The sequence below is a fragment of the Salmo trutta genome, chromosome 20 (genome assembly GCF_901001165.1).
Source record: "Salmo trutta chromosome 20, fSalTru1.1, whole genome shotgun sequence".
Taxonomy (NCBI): Eukaryota; Metazoa; Chordata; class Actinopteri; order Salmoniformes; family Salmonidae; genus Salmo; species Salmo trutta.
Window position 1 is genome coordinate 14540681 of NC_042976.1, and position 20592 is coordinate 14561272.

At 40.8% G+C, this 20592-nt stretch overlaps 1 protein-coding gene across 22 annotated transcripts in view; it reads right to left on the bottom strand.

Moving 5' to 3' along the window:
- LOC115155595 (nebulin) overlaps positions 1-19178 on the bottom strand; it is a 99969-nt gene extending 80791 nt beyond the window's left edge. For 19 of the 22 annotated variants that reach the window (XM_029702355.1, XM_029702359.1, XM_029702354.1 and 16 more), the window contains exons 1-14: positions 19088-19178; positions 17656-17742; positions 12868-12939; positions 10669-10779; positions 9383-9490; positions 9023-9232; positions 8748-8852; positions 7294-7398; positions 5888-5992; positions 5659-5766; positions 4990-5106; positions 4238-4339; positions 2304-2411; positions 420-524 (exon numbers count right to left, since the gene is read on the bottom strand). In XM_029702355.1, the coding sequence (XP_029558215.1) occupies positions 420-524; positions 2304-2411; positions 4238-4339; positions 4990-5106; positions 5659-5766; positions 5888-5992; positions 7294-7398; positions 8748-8852; positions 9023-9232; positions 9383-9490; positions 10669-10779; positions 12868-12939; positions 17656-17715 (1416 nt within the window). In that variant the 5' untranslated portion in view covers positions 17716-17742; positions 19088-19178. Of the gene's footprint in view, positions 1-419; positions 525-2303; positions 2412-4237; positions 4340-4989; positions 5107-5658; positions 5767-5887; positions 5993-7293; positions 7399-8747; positions 8853-9022; positions 9233-9382; positions 9491-10668; positions 10780-12867; positions 12940-17655; positions 17743-18298; positions 18411-19087 lie in introns of all 22 variants that reach the window. The other 3 variants (XM_029702338.1, XM_029702340.1, XM_029702339.1) reach the window with 3 other exon arrangements.
- Between the last annotated feature and the right edge of the window lie 1414 nt (positions 19179-20592).

Here is a 20592-nt window from a genome sequence, read left to right on the forward strand (position 1 = left end):
AGCCCTGAATGCTGATTGACTGACAGCCATGGTATATCAGACCATATACCACAGGTATGACAAAACAATTATTTTTACTGCTCTAATTATGTTGGTAAGCAGTTTATAATAGCAATAAAGCACCTCGAGGTTTGTGGTATATGACCAATATACCACGGCTAAGGGCTGTATCCAGGCACTCCGCGTTGCGTCGTGCTTAAAGAACAGCCTTAGCCATGGTATATTGGCCATATACCACACACCCTCATGCCTTATTGCTTAATTATATCATATCAATACCAAGAATAAAAAGAAGACAATGTTAACCAAAATCAAAGAATTCTGTCAATCTAATGTTCAATGGAAAGGTCTTGTCCATGCTCATCATACTGCAACTGACTGGTTCTAATTCCCACCATTTCCTCAAGAAGTGAACTTACATCTTTACACTGGGCAACTTTCTTATGAGCTTCATATTCTGGCGACATAGTTTGAGGATAGAAACATCTTGTCTTGATGTCCTCATAATCAGCTTTGTAGTTTTGCTGAAAAGACAAAAGAACAGATTGTTATTTTCTAATCATTCAGAGTAAACTGACCTGTCGTACAGTAAAAATACAATGTGTGCATCCCAAATGACACCCTATTCCCGTAATAGAGGAGAAAACAAGACAAGACCAATGTTTTACTCTTAACCATGTAATAGAGGAGAAAACAAGACAAAACCAATGTTTTACTCTTAACCGTGTAATAGAGGAGAAAACAAGACAAAACCAATGTTTTACTCTTAACCTGTTGGGGATAGGGGGCAGTATTTGCACGGCCGGATAAAAAACGTACCCGATTTAATCTGGTTATTACTACTGCCCAGAAACTAGAATATGCATATAATTGTTTGATTTGGATAGAAAACACCCTAAAGTTTCTAAAACTGTTTGAATGGTGTCTGTGAGTATAACAGAACTCATATGGCAGGCAAAAACCTGAGAAGATTCCTTACAGGAAGTGCCCTCTCTGACCATTTCTTGGCCTTCTACACTCTCTTTATTGAAAACTGAGGATCTCTGCTGTAACGTGACACTTCCTACGGCTCCCATAGGCTCCCAGAAGGCGGCAGAACGGTGAATGATGACTCTGGTGTCCCAGGCTGAAAAACAGTAGCGCATTTGGATAGTGGTCGATCAGAGAACAATGAGACTGGGGGCGCGTGCACGAGCCGACACCATGTTTTTCTTTTTTCGTCTTTGAACGAAAACAGGGTTTCCCGGTCGGAATATTATCGCTTTTTTACGAGAAAAATCGCATAAAAATTGATTTTCAACAGCGGTTGACATGCTTCGAAGTACGGTAATGGAATATTTAGATTTTTTTTGTCACGAAACGCGTCGGGCGCATCACCCTTCGGATAGTGTCTTGAACGCACGAACAAAACAGAGGATATTTGAACATAACTATGGATTATTTTGAACCAAACCAACATTTGTTATTGAAGTAGAAGTCCTGGGAGTGCATTCTGACGAAGAACAGCAAAGGTAATCCAATTTTTCTTATAGTAAATCTGAATTTGGTGAGGGCCAAACTTGGTGGGTGTCAAAATAGCTAGCCCGTGATGGCGAGCTATCTACTCAGAATATTGCAAAATGTGCTTTTGCCGAAAAGCTATTTTAAAATCGGACATAGCGATTGCATAAAGGAGTTCTGTATCTATAATTCTTAAAATAATTGTTATGTTTTTTGTGAACGTTTATCGTGAGTAATTTAGTCAATTCACCGGAAGTTTGCGGTGGGTATGCTAGTTCTGAACGTCACATGCTAATGTAAAAAGCTGGTTTTTGATATAAATATGAACTTGATTGAACAAAACATGCATGTATTGTATAACATAATGTCCTAGGAGTGTCATCTGATGAAGATCATCAAAGGTTAGTGCTGCATTTAGCTGTGGTTTGGGTTTATGTGACATTATATGCTAGCTTGAAAAATGGGTGTCTGATTATTTCTGGCTGGGTACTCTGGTGACATAATCTAATGTTTTGCTTTCATTGTAAAGCCTTTTTGAAATCGGACAGTGTGGTTAGATTAACGAGAGTCTTGTCTTTAAAATGGTGTAAAATAGTCATATGTTTGAGAAATTGAAGTAATAGCATTTCTAAGGTATTTGAATATCGCGCCACGGGATTCCACTGGCTGTTGAGTAGGTGGGACGATTTCGTCCCACATACCCTAGAGGGGTAACCGTGTAATAGAAGAGAAAACAAGACAAAACCAATGTTTTACTCTTAACCGTGTAATAGAGGAGAAAACAAGACAAAACCACCACTTACTTCGCTCTTGATCTCCTCCATTTTCTTGCAGTGTTGCATGTAGATATCCTCATAGCTGCCAATATAGTGGCCCTTCACCTCGCTCTCATACTTGTCTTTATAATGTGCCTGTGAGGGGGGACAGAAGAAGTAAACATGAATCCATGTAAGATCCATTTGCTTCTTATATACAGTTGAAGTCGGAAATGTACATACACCTTAGCCAAATACATTTAAACTCAGTTTTTCACAATTCCTGACATTTATTCTTAGTAAACATTCCCTGTCTTAGGTCAGTTAGGATCACCACTTTATTTTAAGAATGTGAAATGTCAGAATAATAGTTGAGAGAATGATTTATTTCAGCTTTAATTTCTTTCATCACATTCCCAGTGGGTCAGAAGTTTACATACACTCAATTAGTATTTGGTAGCATTGCCTTTAAATTGTTTAACTTGGGTCAAACGTTTTGGATAGCCTTCCACAAGCTTCCCACAATAAGTTGGGTGAATTTTGGCCCATTCCTCCTGACAGAGCTGGTGTAACTGAGTCAGGTTTGTAGGCCTTCTTGCTCGCACACGCTTTTTCAGTTCTGCCCACATATTTTCTATAGGATTGAGGTCAGGGCTTTGTTATGGCCACTCCAATACCTTGACCCTGTTGTCCTTAAGACATTTTGATACAACTTTGTAAGTATGCTTGGGGTCAATGTCCATTTGGAAGACCCATTTGTGACCAAGCTTTAACTTCCTGACTGATGTCTTGAGATGTTGCTTCAATATATCCACATAATTATCCTACCTCATGATGCCATCTATTTTGTGAAGTGCACCAGACCCTCCTGCAGCAAAGCACCCCCACAACATGATGCTGCCACCCCCGTGCTTCACGGTTGGGATGGTGTTCTTTGGCTTGCAAGCATCCCCCTTTTCCCTCCAAACATAACGATGGTCATTATGGCCAAACAGTTCTATTTTTGTTTCATCATACCAGAGGACATTTCTCCAAAAAGTACGATCTTTGTCCCCATGTGCAGTTGCAAACCGTAGTCTGGCTTTTTTATGCCGGTTTTGGAGCAGTGGCTTCTTCCTTGCTGATCGGCCTTTCAGGTTATGTCGATATAGGACTCGTTTTACTGTGGATATTGATACTTTTGTACCTGTTTCCTCCAGCATCTTCACAAAGTCCTTTGCTGTTGTTCTGGGATTGATTTGCACTTTTCACACCAAAGTACGTTCATCTCAAGGAGACAGAACGTGTCTCCTTCCTGAGCGGTATGACGGCTGCGTGGTCCCATGGTGTTTATACTTGCGTACTATTGTTTGTACAGATGAACGTGGTACCTTCAGGTGTTTGTAAATTGCTCCCAAGGAGGAACCAGACTTGTGGAGGACTATGATTTTTTTTCTGAGGTCTTGGCTGATTTCTTTTGATTTTCCCATGATGTCAAGCAAAGAGGCACTAAGTTTGAAGATAGGCCTTGAAATACATCCACAGGTACACCTCCAATTGACTCAAATGATGTCAGTTCGCCTATCAGAAGCTTCTAAAGCCATGACATCATTTTCTGGAATTGTCCAAGTTGTTTAAAAGCACAGTCAACTTAGTGTATGTAAACTTCTGACCCACTGGAATTGTGATACAGGGAATTATAAGTGAAATAATCTGTCTGTAAACAATTGTTGGAAAAATGACTTGTGTCATGCACAAAGTAGATGTCCTAACCAACTTGCCAAAACAACAGTTTGTTGACAAGAAATTTGTGGAGTGGTTGAAAAACGAGTTTTAATGACTCCAACCTAAGTGTATGTAAACTTCAACTGTACAATGAATAAAGGAGATCCACTTTGAATGATCAGTTAAGCTTGTTGCTGCCATTCTTACTGTACAATGATTTGTTGAACAATGAAAACATAAAAAACATGATCAACAGCATCAGTGAAGGGAATACTCACGTCACTGAACTGTTGTACAACAGAGTCCATCTTGAACTTGGGCGTGTCACAGTAGTTGATACTTGACCCCCTCGATTTCTCATAGCTGGCCTTGTAGACTTTCTGCAAAGGTAGTGATCAGAGGAGAAATGTTGAACAGAAAATAATGACAACAAAACTGGAGTTATATGTCTCAAATACAAATCAAAGTTATTTGGCTTTCAATTGATGAACTTCTTCAAAATGATCTTATATCCAAATATAAGGTTCTGTGAATAGCTACAGTAATTCTTAACACAAATTGACAGTGAGTGACTAGTAACTAAGTAGACTCATTAAAGTAGTGCTTGGGGTCATGTTACACCTCCAGTCGGTTAACTATAGTATACAGGCATCCTGGTTGTCAGAATTATCCCCAGTAATATGATGATTAAGTTAAAGGGGGTTCCACATTACTCACCGTTACCACTTAACTAGTGGGAATCTGCTGTTAAAACCGTTACCCTGTCTAACAAACTGCCAACTGTCTAGCTAAAAGTGTACTAATAAACACTATACAAGCTAATTTGAAACACGAGTAGCGACTATTGAGAATGGAGATGAAAGATAACTGTTGTAATCAGCTAGAACATGGGATGGGATACTGAATGATTTTCTGTAACTGACTGCCTCTCATAGAAGAAATGTGATTGTTTAACTTCCTGTAACTTCTGTCTATTTGAGTAGACACCTGTTTGGACCAATGGTTCAGTCTCCCAGAATTAGAAACTTACGTCACTCAAGATGGTGCCAGCGTATCTCAGCTGCCTGAGCAGAGGGTTGTCTGTGGCTGGGAGAACGTTGTAGTCAGCTACCGATTTGCTGTTCTCGTAATCCTTCTTGTATTTGATCTGAGGAGAGAAAAATGGGCACAAGTCAATACATGATGTGTTTATTTTACTGTGATACTGTGAAAGGTTAATACGATTACTCATCACCGCAGCAGATTTTGGATTGACATGTCAGTCTGCGTTGGTATGTGAATGAAGCCACGGTGTGAAGAGCGTTTACATTTGATCGATAAGTGCTAAGAGACAACGACTCCTTCAAGAAAACTACAGTTTTGTTACTAGCTACGGCATAGCCTAAATGTCTTTAAACTACTGTCTGACAAGACAACTATTTGTAATTTATCTGAGTACGGAACATGTGTGGACACATCCTGATGTCTGCGTGACAAAAGAGTCATGGTTTTGACTGACGCCCTGATCAGACAAGGTCACAGGTCAACCCAGTGTGTCTCTCTGCCTGCCGCCGCATCAGATGGATCTATACAAATACACTCACTTACCCTGCTTCCTTTCTCTGAGAGAAGCAGTAGGTGGCTGTTTAGCTAGTTGGTTTGATGTGCGTGTGTTTTTGTGTGTTCTCCTTTATGTCGCTCTGAGGGCTTATAGACTCACCGAGCTAGCAGCGTGACCAGCCTTCTTGTGCTGTTTGTATTCTGGCGTCTCGGTTTGCATAAAATTGATTTGGTCTTTTATGTCCTCATACGCAGCCGTGTACATTTTCTGAAATGAAAAAAGACAAATGGATTAAATATAGATATTAAATGTGTTATGTTTTGATGAACACAATGTTATGTCACTATGCCAATAACTATTCATATGCTACACGATAGTGGGCTCTTACATTGCTAAGGTTGTCCATAGCTACCCTGGCAACGGCCACCTCAATGTAGGGCGTCTCACACCAGTGGCCCTTGACGTTCTTGTTGTAGTCCTCATGGTACTTGAGCTGCAAGATAAAGGCAAGGAAAAGTCAGACATTGGGGTAATTTAGAATAAGAAGAACTAAAGCTTTGTCTCAGTGACTACAGTAAGAAGAACTAAAGCTTTGCCTCAATAACTACAGTAAGAAGAACTAAAGCTTTGTCTCAGTGACTACAGTAAGAAGAACTAAAGCTTTGTCTCAATAACTACAGTAAGAAGAACTAAAGCTTTGCCTCAATAACTACAGTAAGAAGAACTAAAGCTTTGCCTCAATAACTACAGTAAGAAGAACTAAAGCTTTGCCTCAATAACTACAGTAAGAAGAACTAAAGCTTTGTCTCAGTGACTACAGTAAGAAGAACTAAAGCTTTGTCTCAGTGACTACAGTAAGAAGAACTAAAGCTTTGTCTCAGTAACTACAGTAAGAAGAACTAAAGCTTTGTCTCAGTGACTACAGTAAGAAGAACTAAAGCTTTGTCTCAGTGACTACAGTAAGAAGAACTAAAGCTTTGTCTCAGTGACTACAGTAAGAAGAACTAAAGCTTTGGCTCAATAACTACAGTAAGAAGAACTAAAGCTTTGTCTCAGTGACTACAGTAAGAAGAACTAAAGCTTTGTCTCAGTGACTACAGCACTAAGATGGTATCCTAGAAGCATGAAACAATCAAGAAAGACAACAAATATTATCAGTCAAAATGTTCCTTAAAAAATAATTCTGAACAAAATGATACGTTGCTCCCTTTCTGTGTCCAGAACAGGGCTGCTGGCCTCCAGTAACATCATGGAGCAGGTGGCAGTTATCCCTTTCTGTGTCCGGAACAGGGCTGCTGGCCTCCAGTAACATCATGGAGCAGGTGGCAGTTATCCCTTTCTGTGTCCAGAACAGGGCTGCTGGCCTCCAGTAATATCATGGAGCAGGTGGCAGTTATCCCTTTCTGTGTCCAGAACAGGGCTGCTGGCCTCCAGTAATATCATGGAGCAGGTGGCAGTTATCCCTTTCTGTCTCCCAGGGACAAGGACAGCAGGGCTGGGGACGGCAGGGCTGGGGACGGCAGGGCTTGGAGGGGGGCTTGGAGGGGTGTGAGACTTCACCCATGTCAAGCAGTTACTGACAGCACCCCTGCCCTCTCTGTCAGGACTCGATAGATGAGGGCTATGATACATTTCTACATGATAATGTTATCAAGGATGATGAGTGACTGATGGATACAATGACAGATAAGCCATTGTCGATGAATTGTGATGTGTGTGTGTGTGTGTGTGTGTGTGTGTGTGTGTGTGTGTGTGTGTGTGTGTGTGTGTGTGTGTGTGTGTAGGAGCACTTACGTCACTGCGGTGTTCAAAATTTTTCTTGGCCAGCTCCATATCATTAGGGACAGCCAGAGATGTGTACTTTGCCGTTCGCTCAGCATGCCCCTTCTTGTACAGGATCTGCAGAGTAGGGTTGAAACAGAAGAGAATGGTGAGATTAACAGAATGTTGAGATTAACAGAATATTGAGATTAACAGAATATTGAGATGAACAGAATGGTGACAGGAACTGAATGATGAGATGAACAGAGTAGGAGAGAAACAGCACAGAGTAGGAGAGAAACCGCACAGAGTAGGAGAGAAACAGCACAGAGTAGGAGAGAAACAGCACAGAGTAGGAGAGAAACAGCACAGAGTAGGAGAGAAACAGCACAGAGTAGGAGAGAAACAGAACAGAGTAGGAGAGAAACAGCACAGAGTAGGAGAGAAACAGCACAGAGTAGGAGAGAAACAGCACAGAGTAGGAGAGAAACAGAACAGAGTAGGAGAGAAACAGAACAGAGTAGGAGAGAAACAGAACAGAGTAGGAGAGAAACAGCACAGAGTAGGAGAGAAACAGAACAGAGTAGGAGAGAAACAGCACAGAGTAGGAGAGAAACAGCACAGAGTAGGAGAGAAAAAGAACAGAGTAGGAGAGAAACAGCACAGAGTAGGAGAGAAACAGCACAGAGTAGGAGAGAAACAGCACAGAGTAGGAGAGAAACACCACAGAGTAGGAGAGAAACACCACAGAGTAGGAGAGAAACAGCACAGAGTAGGAGAGAAACAGAACAGAGTAGGAGAGAAACAGAACAGAGTAGGAGAGAAACAGAACAGAGTAGGAGAGAAACAGAACAGAGTAGGAGAGAAACAGAACAGAGTAAGAGAGAAACAGAACAGAATGGTGAGATGGATCTCTAGTTTCATGGTTATTGGACACAGAGATAGGGTATTGGATAAATTGGATAAACCAATGAACTGGATCAGTGGAAACCTGAAGCTCACTTTAAAAAAAAGAGCGACAGCAGTGACCATTTTAATTGCATAAGGAAATGGTTCCATATAGTACATCTGAATAACAGAAAACTACAAGCTCAGAGAGAAAAAAATAGAGGGTTTAAAAAGGAGGGTGGTTACTGTACTTTTCTGAAGTGTGATTGATGTAGGACGCCTTTCTGCAATGTGAGCAATTAATTGTTCTAAGTGAATTACAAAGTGAACCACCACATTCGTGGCTCAGCTGACTGACTGACTGACTGACTGACGCAGAGACTGTATTCTAGGAATATTGTTCTTTAGGAGGATATTTATGATTGACAACAGTTAGTCAGAGTAAGAAATGAATGTTGTTAAGTCAAACATAACTATCTTAATCTCTGATACAACTGATCTAATAACACTGATATTAACTTGATGTAATTACTAGTAAAAGTGTAGTTAAGTAAAGAATATAATACAATACAATATATGTTTGAAGTTGCAGTACTCACATCACTGAGGACCTCCTGTGCCTTGGCCACCCTGCGCAGCTCCGGAGAATCGCTGTAAGGATAACACATGGTCTTGTCCTCATCCCATTGCTCCGTGTACAGTTTCTGATCACACAGAAAAATAAAATGACAAGTTAGCTTGGAGAAGCTGCATCGGCTCAAATATAAAAAGCTATCAACCTTTTTTTGAGTAAAATGTCATCTTAATTGAGTAATCTACATATAAAATATTGTTATAATCTCATACGACTGAGTAGGGTTCAGTATGTCGATACCTTGCTGTAGTTGGCAGCGTTCTTCACAGCCAGGACAAGCTCCGGGGCATCAGGGGGCAGCAGGTACCTGTCCTTTGTCTCATCCCACTTGGCCCTGTACAGAACCTTGCTGATCAGCTCAGAGACATGCTTGACATGGGCGATCTCTCTAGCCTCCCCATCATACAAACTGGTACACCTGACCTTATTGCCCTCCATGCGGTACTTCACCTGGTAGGGGCAATGAGTTAAGTGTTAGTTTGACAAAAATAACATAAAGTTGTTGTTTAAACAAAAAAAATTGCAACATTGACTGAGACTGAGATATATGATATCTATCAGAGAAGTGGACAGAATAGAAGAGAATGGAGACCTCCATACCTCAGACAGCTGCTCCTGAGCCTTCTTGATCCTCATCATCTCAGGGGTGTCAGCCGTGATGGCATAGGGTTTCCCCTTAGCCTTGTCATAAGCACGACGGTACTTGTTCTGTTAGGGACACATAGGAACATCATAACATCATAATCAAACTCTGGTGAGCCAGAACGACACATCGGAGCATAATAACATCATAATCAAACTCTGGTGAGCCAGAACGACACATCGGAGCATAATAACATCATAATCAAACTCTGGTGAGCCAGAACGACACATCGGAACATAATAACATTATAATCAAACTCTGGTGAGCCAGAACGACACATCGGAACATAATAACATTATAATCAAACTCTGGTGAGCCAGAACGACAGTGGGGTGAAAAAAGCATTCCCCTGGGTTGTGTTCATTATGCTATAAACTGATAAAAACTGACAGAAACAGAGAAGGTACTACTTGGACTTGTCCAATAAGAAATGCAAACTGTCTCAGCCTCCAGTATTTATGCTGCAGTAGTTTATGTGTCGGGGGGCTAGGGTCAGTCTGCTATATCTGGAGTATTTCTCCTGTCTTATCCAGTGTCCTGTGTGAATTTAAGTATGCTCTCTCTAATTCTCTCTTTCTTTCTTTCTCTCTCTCGGAGGACCTGAGCCCTAGGACCATGCCTCAGGACTACCTGGCATGATGACTCCTTGCTGTCCCCAGTTCACCTGGCTGTGCTGCTGCTCCAGTTTCAACTGTTCTGCCTGCGGCTATGGAACCCTGACCTGTTCACCGGACGTGCTACCTGTCCCAGACCTGCTGTTTTCAACTCTCTAGAGACAGCAGGAGTGGTAGAGATACTCTCAATGATTGGCTATGAAAAGCCAACTGATATTTACTCCTGAGGTGCTGACCTATTGCACCCTCGATAACTACTGTGATTATTATTATTTGACCATGCTGGTCATTTATGAACATTTGAACATCTTGGCCATGTGCTGTTATAATCTCTACCCTGCACAGCCAGAAGAGGACTGGCCACCCCTCATAGCCTGGTTCCTCTCTAGGTTTCTTCCTAGGTTTTGGCCTTTCTAGGGAGTTTTTCCTAGCCACCATGCTTCTACACCTGCATTGCTTGCTGTTTGGGGTTTTAGGCTGGGTTTCTGTACAGCACTTTGAGATATCAGCTGATGTAAGAAGGGCTATATAAATACATTTGATTTGATTTGACTTTCACTTTCCGTTTCAAAACGTTTTGCTACGTTTTGCCCTAATGAACAGGACCTGGTTGACCTGGGCTTGCTTACGTAGGAGAACAAGTCCAGCATCTTCTGGCTGTGGGCCAAGTAAGGAGTCATGAACTTGGAGGTGTCCACCTTAACCTTCTTCCTGACCACTCTCCTCACAGGAACGCCAGGCTGGGAAATAGAAGAAAGGATGTTAGTTGCGTGACCGTTGTTCCTTAATGATAGGAAACCAGGCCAGAGGTATACATCCACTTTCAACTTACAATCCACTTACAAAGGCTAGCGACACAATACAGAGAAATCAGAAACAAGACGGAATTCTGACTACTGTAACAATGGAAGAATAGTACTAGGTAGGTATAATATAAAGAAATGGGTAAACAAGTGCTAGAACAGGCCGTGTATATAATAACATTTATAGCATCGAAAAATTATTTTGAATTACATTTTGACTATCATAAGACTCTTACAAAAGGGACACTTGTGTGTGAAAGCAACAATGACTTAGGCTAGTTCATGCTACTGTTGGAAACGGCTAAACTTTGAACATTGAGATATTAAATAAATGATAGAGACAAAGCCTTGAATAGAAAGAGTTTGTAAAAAGCCAGAAGGCTTTGGAATGTGTTTGATGGAGGAGAGGAGAGCGATGTGTTGATATGGGGAAGACAGATGGACATCTGTGGATTAGGTGAAGGAGGGGTTGAGGTCAGGAGGTGAGTTCCCCTTAAGGGAGTAATCAGGGTTGGTATCTGGTTACCTTCTTTCCTGTGGAGAGCTATAAAATGTAAGGATTGCAGAGAAAGAGGAGTGTCTTAAGTGGGATGTATATAAACTGTGATGTCTGAAATATTTTGCGTTCTGATTTCAGCTGTACAGAACCTTTAGGAAGAAAAAACTTGGTTAAAGCTTCTCTAGTGTCCGTGGGTTATTTACTCTGAAAAATTAGAACCTAACACTACTCTGCAACCAAGTGCACTTACTTGCAAGAATTCAATACAATGGTTAACAAAAAAAGGACAACCTTAAGTTACAAATTGTGTTTTTCACCCTAACATGTGGACCCAGTTTTTCAAAAGTTATCTATCTGGATTTCGCCTATCGGATAGGATTAACTGCATAGAAATCGAATGAACCAGAGTCCCCATTCAAGTCAATAGCCTTCCCTGTAGCTCAGTTGGCAGAGCATGGTGTTTGCAACACCAGGGTTGTGGGTTCGATTCCCACGGGGGGCCAGCACAGAAAAAAAAAAGTATGATATGTATGAAATGTATGCATTCACCACTGTAAGTCGCACTGAATAAGACGGTCTGCTAAATGACTAAAATGTAAAAAAAAAGTAAAATGTCAATGATTTGTCCATTCTATTCATTGTATTTCAATGAATTTAATCCTATCCAATACGCAAAATCCAGATAGCTTTTGAAAAACTGGGCCCATTACAGGGAATGATTAGAGAAATACACTGTGTACACCAAACATTAGGAATACCTTCCTAATATTGAGTTGGCTAGGTTAAGGTCTAGTAGGGACCTATTATCTAGTAGGACATATTATCAAGGCTACAGGAAAGTACAGGAACTGAGGTAAAGGGACTGAACAAAGGAAAGGAAATGAGAATGAGTGAAGGAAAGGAGACTGAAAGGAGACTGAATGAAACAAAGGAAATGAAAGGAGACTGAAAGCAAATGAAAGGAAAGGAGACTGAACGAAGGAAAGGAGACTGATCCAAGGAAATGAAAGGAGTCTGAACCAAGGAAATGAAAGGAAAGGAGACTGAGTGAAGGAAATGATAGGAGACTGAGAAAATGAAAGAAGGGACTGGCCATGAATGAGCCAGTGGACAAAAGCAGTGTTGGGCATAGCAAGACACACAGTTTCACAGTTGACAGACTGCATGCATCACTTAGCAACACCGGGCTATATGAGGGCTATTTCATCTATCACTCACTAGCCTTAGGGCCATCTGAGGACAATTAACATGAAGTCGTGATTTGTGAATTACCCAAACAATCACCTTTTTGTTTGGGAACTCACTTTTGGAATGGCAAAAAAAAATATTCCTCGACTTGAGTAAATTGTGAATTATTGTTAAACAAGGGAGTTTGTTTAATAATCCACGGGGCCACACACACATGGCATTTTAAACAGTATCCTTTCTTGTAGAGTTTCTTTCCTTCGGTGGTGGAATAACCCTCATGGCATGCAAGTACCCAGCATGATGAGCTGCTGGTTCTGTTTTTCACTGTTGTCTTCTACCTGTTGAGTTACCGCTGCTGCCCGAGATGTGGTCTGGTGAGAGGTGGTCGAAGTCACCGTCTCCTCAAAATACTACAAATATAGGAACAATTCGCAGGTTTCAAAATCGCCATTACAAGTAAAAAGGAAGACATACTGTATCACAAATGTTTTGCATTGAGTTTTTCTCCCAGCTCTGGTGCAATAATACCCTGATCTCTGACCAGAGGTGGAAAAAGTACCCAATGTCATACTTTAATAGAAATTAATACCTTAATAGAAAATGACTCAAGTAAAAGTTAAAGTCACCCAGTAAAATACTACTTGAGTAAAAGTCTAAAAGTATCAAAAGTAAAAGTAAAAGTATAAATTGCTTCAAATTCTTCAGACCAGGGATGTTATCTTCATTAGTGAGTGAATTGGACTATTTTCCTGTCCTGATATGCATAGAAAATGTAACGAGTACTTTTGGGTGTCAAGGAAAATGTAGGGAGTAAAAAGTACAATATTTTCTTTGGGAATGTAGTGAATTAAAAGTAAAAGTAGTCAAAAATATAAATAGTAAAGTAAAGTACAAAAAACTACTAAAGTAGTACTTTTAAATATTTTTACTTAAGTACGTTACACCACTGTCACTGACACAGTCAGTTAGCCTTTTATACAGGAAACAACACTGATAAACAGTAATAAGTATACTGACTTAATACTCATCTGCACTGTTGCTACAATTATCTGGTTATAGTAGCTAAGTCAAATATTCTGCACTAACGTTCAAAGTTCAGCTACAGTCTTTGATAAGTACCATAATTATATAGTAATTACATTCACTATAATGTAATAAAAAGTCCCATGTATCCCAGATCTCACCAGTGACTTTAAAGGTGTCCTTTGGGAGCCTAGAATATGCTGTGATTAATGAACAGTGTAATGAAGCCCCTATTCCAGGGGGAAAGAGGAGCAGGAGCCTATAATAGCAACTGACTGACTGACTCTCTGTCTGCCTGACTGCCTGCCTTCTGCCTGCCTGCATCTGACTGACAGAGCCCTCTGACCAGACCTGGGTTCAAATAATATTTTAAATACTTTTTAATAATTTAGCTGGTCTTGACTGAGCTTGTCTGGCACAATGGGAACAATAGAACAGTTGCAAAATGGCAAACTCTGGCATTTTTCAAAAATGATGTGAAAGATTAGTATGTTAAAGATTTCAAATAGTACTTGCAGTGAACCCAGGTCTGACCAATAGAACCCTCTGACCGACCATCCCTGGGAATATAGACACCCTCACAAGACCTCACTGGCTATTTCTGTTGGTTATTACATTTACAAGTCCATTGTTCTTGTTATAAATAGCTGTTATGAATGTGAATATCAACAAGACAGATAAAACAGCTTTAATATTTAGAGATTGTACTAATAAATATCCTACAATCAGCTTCAATCAGAGCAGCATACTGTACTAAACTAAACACATTCTCAAACATATTCCCTGTATAGGCTGTGTCTAACTTTAACTAGGTTTAATTGTAGCCAATGACCTGTGAGTTGAGAGTGACAGTACATTGTTCTCTAGCTCAGGAAGGCAGTCATTGCCATAGCATAGAGCACAGTCCTGTAAATATTGCTAACAACCCTACTGCTAGAACAGTCAAGAAAACCCTTGAACTCTAATAGTCATCTCAAACATCTCAAATGCAGCATCTCAAGAGGCCATTTTCTGACTCTACAAGACTGGGGAGAATCATACAGGTACATGAACACCCAAATGATAGGTGTTCCCCAACATGTTTAAATAATGAAAATAAACAATGGAGCACAGAGAATAAGTAGAATCTGCTAGCCTGATTGCAGATCTGTTTGTGCTATCTTGCAAGGAGTTGCATCAGGCTAAGATTCTCCTGCTGCTACAGAGCTGCTACAGAGCCTAGCTCTGCGTTCCTCCTCTAGCTAGGTGCAGGTTGGCTGTCGGTTTCTCTATACTTGTATCTACCTCCTAAGCACATTCTAAATTGACGTTAGCAGACCCTGGGCTACTGGAGATACTGCCATGTGATTTAAAACAGGCAGCACAACCCTTCTCACTATCCCTCCCTCCCTCCCTCCCTGCCTGCTTGCCTGCCTGCCTGCCTGCCTGCCTGCCTGCCTGCCTGCCTGTCTGCCATAGATGTCCACAGCTACATTTGTATCTCCAGTGCTGTCCTGTCCAGAGAGTATTTAACAGCCACAGCTCAGAGCTTAGAGTCATTGTTTCTCACACTGGGAGAACAATATACTGTGAAATGTTCTCAAACTTGATTAACATCAAGAGAGAAAAGTAGCATAGCATAAGACTATTAGGCTGAGTACCAGTCTCTTTAGCTAACATTTCACTTCTTGCCACTCCTTGTCTTTGGCCCATGACATGGAGTACAGGGAGAGGATTAGCTAAAGAGACTGGTACCCAGGCTATAGAACCATGTACTACTATCTTGAGAAAGAGCTTTTGTTAAATGCTGAATATTAAATACTTACCATCCATATTAATCACCACTTACTAACCATAATGAAATATCAACAAACAATTATACAAAGAAAAAAATTGGGGGGGGGCTTACATTTCCAAATGCAACAATAAAATATCAGAAGTTTCTTCCACATCTTCAATAAAAAGAAATTATTCAGATTCCCCTATAAATTATCAACAACATAAAGTTTCGATGAATACGAGCCTAACTTTTAGACAAATATGAGGCTAACTTAAATCCTATTTCACCAGGAAATAAGATATTACATTATTAGTCTTCTACTTTCAAGCTCTGACACAGAGTGGACCATCACAAAGAAATAAGAATAAAAATACTTCCTTAAAAACTTGGATAGACTATGTGGGTTATGGTGATACTACACAATGTCCAGAACTGCCAGTCTGAAGCTAAATGGCTCAAAATATGTTTTATTGCACATTCTTGCAGAAAGGCACAGTATTATCTCACTGATACTATCTACAGTATCTAACACAAAACTTTGGTCACTTCCAACAAAATGGCGGCTCCCCAAGCTTGCAGGTCTTCCATCAATCCATCATTCTTATGAATGGAACATCACAACATTACTACACCTTTTACACCAATGGTGTAAGAAATGTTCTAGATTAAGAATGATGATGGACTCTTCCATTGAGGCATATGCGGTGCAGTGTAACCTAATATGAATTTACAGTATCTGCAGGAATGTCAGTTGTGTAACAACTACACCTATTACATCAGTGTGCTCCTGCCATCAAAGCCCATAGTTGTCTGGGAGTCTTTAGGATAAGGTGATTGGTCAGGTAAAGTGTACTTATACTACATGTATCGACTACCAAGTTAAAGGTGCAATATTCAGAAACTGCTCCGCCATTTCCTGGTTGCTAAAATTCTAATAGCTCGCCTAATTTCAGTTTATGTGACAAAACAAGCAGTCATTGTGTAGAGTATCTTTGTAACACCGAAACTGCTGTGAAATATGTTTTCAATAACCAAAAATATTTTATTTTCAGCTGTTTGAAGCTGGTGTTCAAAACCGAAAGTAAAAGACACAAAAATGAAGCTTAAGAATGGGAAGCATAGAGATGTTCTATGTGCGCTATATCTACTGCTTCTTAGACCTGCTTTCAATGAGAATGACATATCTATAGCTCACATTTCTATATTAATTTGGTCTGGTTGCCCAAAAAGTTATGCAGCTTTAAAGGAGGAGTTTTCTTTGCACTGCTTAAAACCGTTTTTTATCTTCATTTGTATTTTAGTCTCAAAATCAAATCATTTCTGGGTAACAATTAAGTGCCTTACTGTGACTGATTTAACTTAAAATGGTGAAAATATATATATAATTCGTAGCAAAGAGACATTTCTCAAGCAAGAATTGTGCTAGGACTGTCTGGGAGTGGTCTGAGTGGGGAGGGGAAAACTGAAAATGTATTGGCAGAGAGGTTTAGAACTCTCATTCTTATTGGTGTATTAACTAATTTACCGCCTGTTGATGTCACCAGGCATCAACAGGCGGTAAACTTTATCCCACCAAAGCAGACAGAAATTTCAGGCGGTATTTTCAAACAGCTTTTACACTAAAGGGGCACTATCATAATTTAAACAATTTCACAGTATTATTCCAACCTCATTCTGTGAACATATATATTGTTTTTGACTGCGCTGGGCCTTTAAGTGCAATGGTCCTTGTAAACAAAAGGGTGTGATTGCTTTTTATGCTCATAACTGGGCTTTAAAATGTCCAGGAAAAGAGGAAAGTGGCAGGGGTTTTGATTTTAATGGCTGGTCTGATTTGCAGTTCTCTGGTCTGTACAATGTTGGCCAGGGCCATGTCTCTAGCCAGCTAGCATATAAGGAGATGGGTGTTCTATTGAAACAGGATCTAACCCTCCTCACAGCTCAGAGATGCCTGGCCTCCTGAATTGCTGACTGGGGTGGTATCAAAAGTAAGTTTACTATTCATAGGGACTGAGTAAAGCTAGCCACTGAATCTGCAGACCCACCAGTACAGGGGCCAGAGAAGCCCAGTGGAGCCATATAACTCTGACCTAAGAACATAGAGGGTTTGGAACAGGGTCGGGGTGCCAATTCCATGACAATTCGGTCAAGTCAGGAAGTGAACTGACATTCTGATTCCAATTCCAAATTTTCTTGACTGATTTTGGAATATAATTGACCCAAAAACCAGAGTGGAGGGCCCACAAGGCCTAACACTGCACCTCTCTGATTCAAAGGGGTTGGTTTAAATGCAGAAGACAACTATGGCATGCTGTGTTGATCTTGTGAGAAAATATTTACTTACCTCTTCCTCGATAATCTCCTCTTCCTCAAACTCCTCCTCAAATTCTTCATTCTCATCCATGATGATGCAGTTTTAGGGGTTGTCTACCTGAAACACACAACAATCATTTGATTTCTCAATGATGCACCTCCCAGTAAACTATGGTTGAAACTTTACAAGCACAAGTGAAAACCATATATTATCCATAACTGGACTGCAATAGTCAACATGTAAACTCTGTTATAATACATTACTCCATAAAACAATGTGTTTTTACCAGAGGCTGAAGGACAACATTAACATAAATCTTTTAAGAACCTGCCTTGCATTGTCTTTTTAAGCCAAACCACCAAAGTCAAAGACAGAATATGGACAAAACCCTCTAATCAAGTCGGTCACACATAAAGTATGTAACATGATATTCTGATATTTCTTAATCTCTTGTTTCTTCTTCTTATTTTGTCATATTTTTATGTCTTGGGATTATTTGTGTGTTAGTATTATACTGTTAGACATTTGCTGCACTGCTGGAGCTAGAAACCAAGCATTTTGCTGCACCTGCTTTAACATCTGCTAATCTGTGTATGCAACAAATAAACTTTGATTTGATTGTAACATGTACACACAATAATGCCAGAATGCCAACCAATGCAACATGCTGTACCCCAGTTAAGATTCCTGTAGTATTTCCAGCGACCTTAGAGTAAAGGAAGCTGCTGACTTGCCGTCCACTAGAGCCCCAAACTGATATTCCACTTTGCCTTTTGCCTTCAAACCTAGACAAAAAAACAAATACTATTCAAAATTCCCAGTCGGATAAAGATCAGGTAGAGCTAAAAGGTGTGACCACGGGCCAAGTTGCACTGGACTGCTTTTCACAGGCCTGTAGGCTTTGTTGAGGGTTTGACACCCAAAACCCCCTCTAGAGCAGTCCTGCGTCTCCTGGCTGAAGGGTTGGCACAGCTGTCCTCATATCGCTCCAGCTATTTGTCATGTAAGCTAATGCCTCTCTGCCTGATTGGCTGGCTTTGTTTAGCTAACGGCGCTCCAATGCCTTCTGAGGCTGCAGGTTAAATATAGGACCGCTGTACTAACTACCCTTTTTTAGCGCTCCACTCCCAAACTCTTCACATAAAAACGATTTCCATCAAAAGTGTCTTGAAACCAGAAGCAGAACAGGTTGGGGAAATTGCAACAAACTTGTGGATGTTCCATTGTTCCATTGACAGCCCTGTTGGTCTCTGGAGGTCCACTACTCTGAGACTCCTTCAACCAGCACACAGCCCTTTAACTGGGCTTATTCCTTGATTAACTATCCCCAAACAATCCACTGGAGCAGCAGAAGACAGATTGTACCAAAAAAGTCCCAAACAAAGGCCATGCAGAGGGTGTGCTGCAGTGGTAGGAAGAAAGGAAAGAAATATGTTCAGTTAATTATTATTTTTTTGCTTACCAGTTTACTTTAGAGTCAAATCGTTTCCCAAGCCACCAAAGAGCCTCCCCAACTTCCCTCCACAGAGACGATGGGCGACAGCTCACAGGTGCAGCGGCACCCCAGTTATCATGTGGTCCAAACAGCCAATCAGATGGCAGCGCTCTCAGGTTTCAAAATCTAAATATACCTAAGTGATCCCTTCAGAAAGGAGCACCTGTTCAGTAAATGTATCAGAGAGAAATAGATACAACTATGAGGAAGAGAAGGGGTTTGGGTAGAGAGGGAAGAGAAATCAAGAGAAAACCCCAACTACCTTCCCACCTAGGGGCTAATGGGACGTGATCGCCAATGTTGACTGGTTTGGGGGTGATGTCAGTGGGGACACTCTTGCAGGGGGAAGTGAGCTGTAGGTTATTTCAGAGTATAAGTGCTAATCTAGGATCCAGTTTGCACTTTAGATGATACTTAATGTGATTATAACATGGACAGGAAGGCCCTCATTCTAAATCAGTACTCCTTCTCTGAGATACTTGATACATAAGCCGCCTGGGGAGACTGGTACTGATAGTTCAGGTGAGGGTACTGCATACTGACTGACTCTATGCAGGAAACTCTCTGACTGAGATCATGCGTTAACTGACCCTGGTCACAGGTTGTTTGGTGTCTGGAACAGGGTCAAAGCCAGAATGGGCCACTGGATTTAATGGGAAGGGAATCAAACCGTTGACTTGCTTTTCCACCACCAACCCTAAATAAATACGCACCATAAATAAAAAACATATCAACCCTCGATGTGATGATATCCTGTAAAAAAAGAATGATTACGAGTTACTCATGACATACTTCTAGATTGAGCTCAGCATGAGAACTAAAGGTTAGATCAGGCACCAATCAAGCTGATATGACATTACCCTGTTATGGTTTGTGGTGTCAAGCCATCTCCATTTTTCCATCAGTTTCCCTCAATCTTTGTAGTCTTGCATGTCTCTCCTAGTCTCACCCCTGCTTTCCTTCATCTACACTGACCTGAAAACACAGGATAGGTGATATGTTGGATGCCCATCGGGTATCTTCTTTTACTTGTACAGTCAAAGCCACTTTAGACAACATATCTACAGCCTAATGGGAGGGATGGGGCCTTGGTCTTCACTGTGAATGCAACAGCTTGTTATTGAGACCCAGAGCTTTGAGATGAGTCAAAGTTTTGAGTTGACCCCGTGGATTGACAGATGCTCACTGACTAAGGCGCTAACTACTTAGCCTAATACACAGCGTGACCAGAGGTGGAATTGAATGCCTTCTCTCTACAGCTCTTCTGGGCTCTAGAACAGGCAGCTGCTGTCTGACCCCTTCTACTGCATCTGACCTGACTGACTGAAGGATATAAAAAGTATTCAGAGACGTAAATAAAAAATACAGCAGGGGACTATTTCCAGCTACAGTGGAAGTACATGTACAGTGGGGGAATGTGATGTGAGAGTGATACAGCATTCCCTTGGAGAAAAAAAAAAACTCTACCGAAG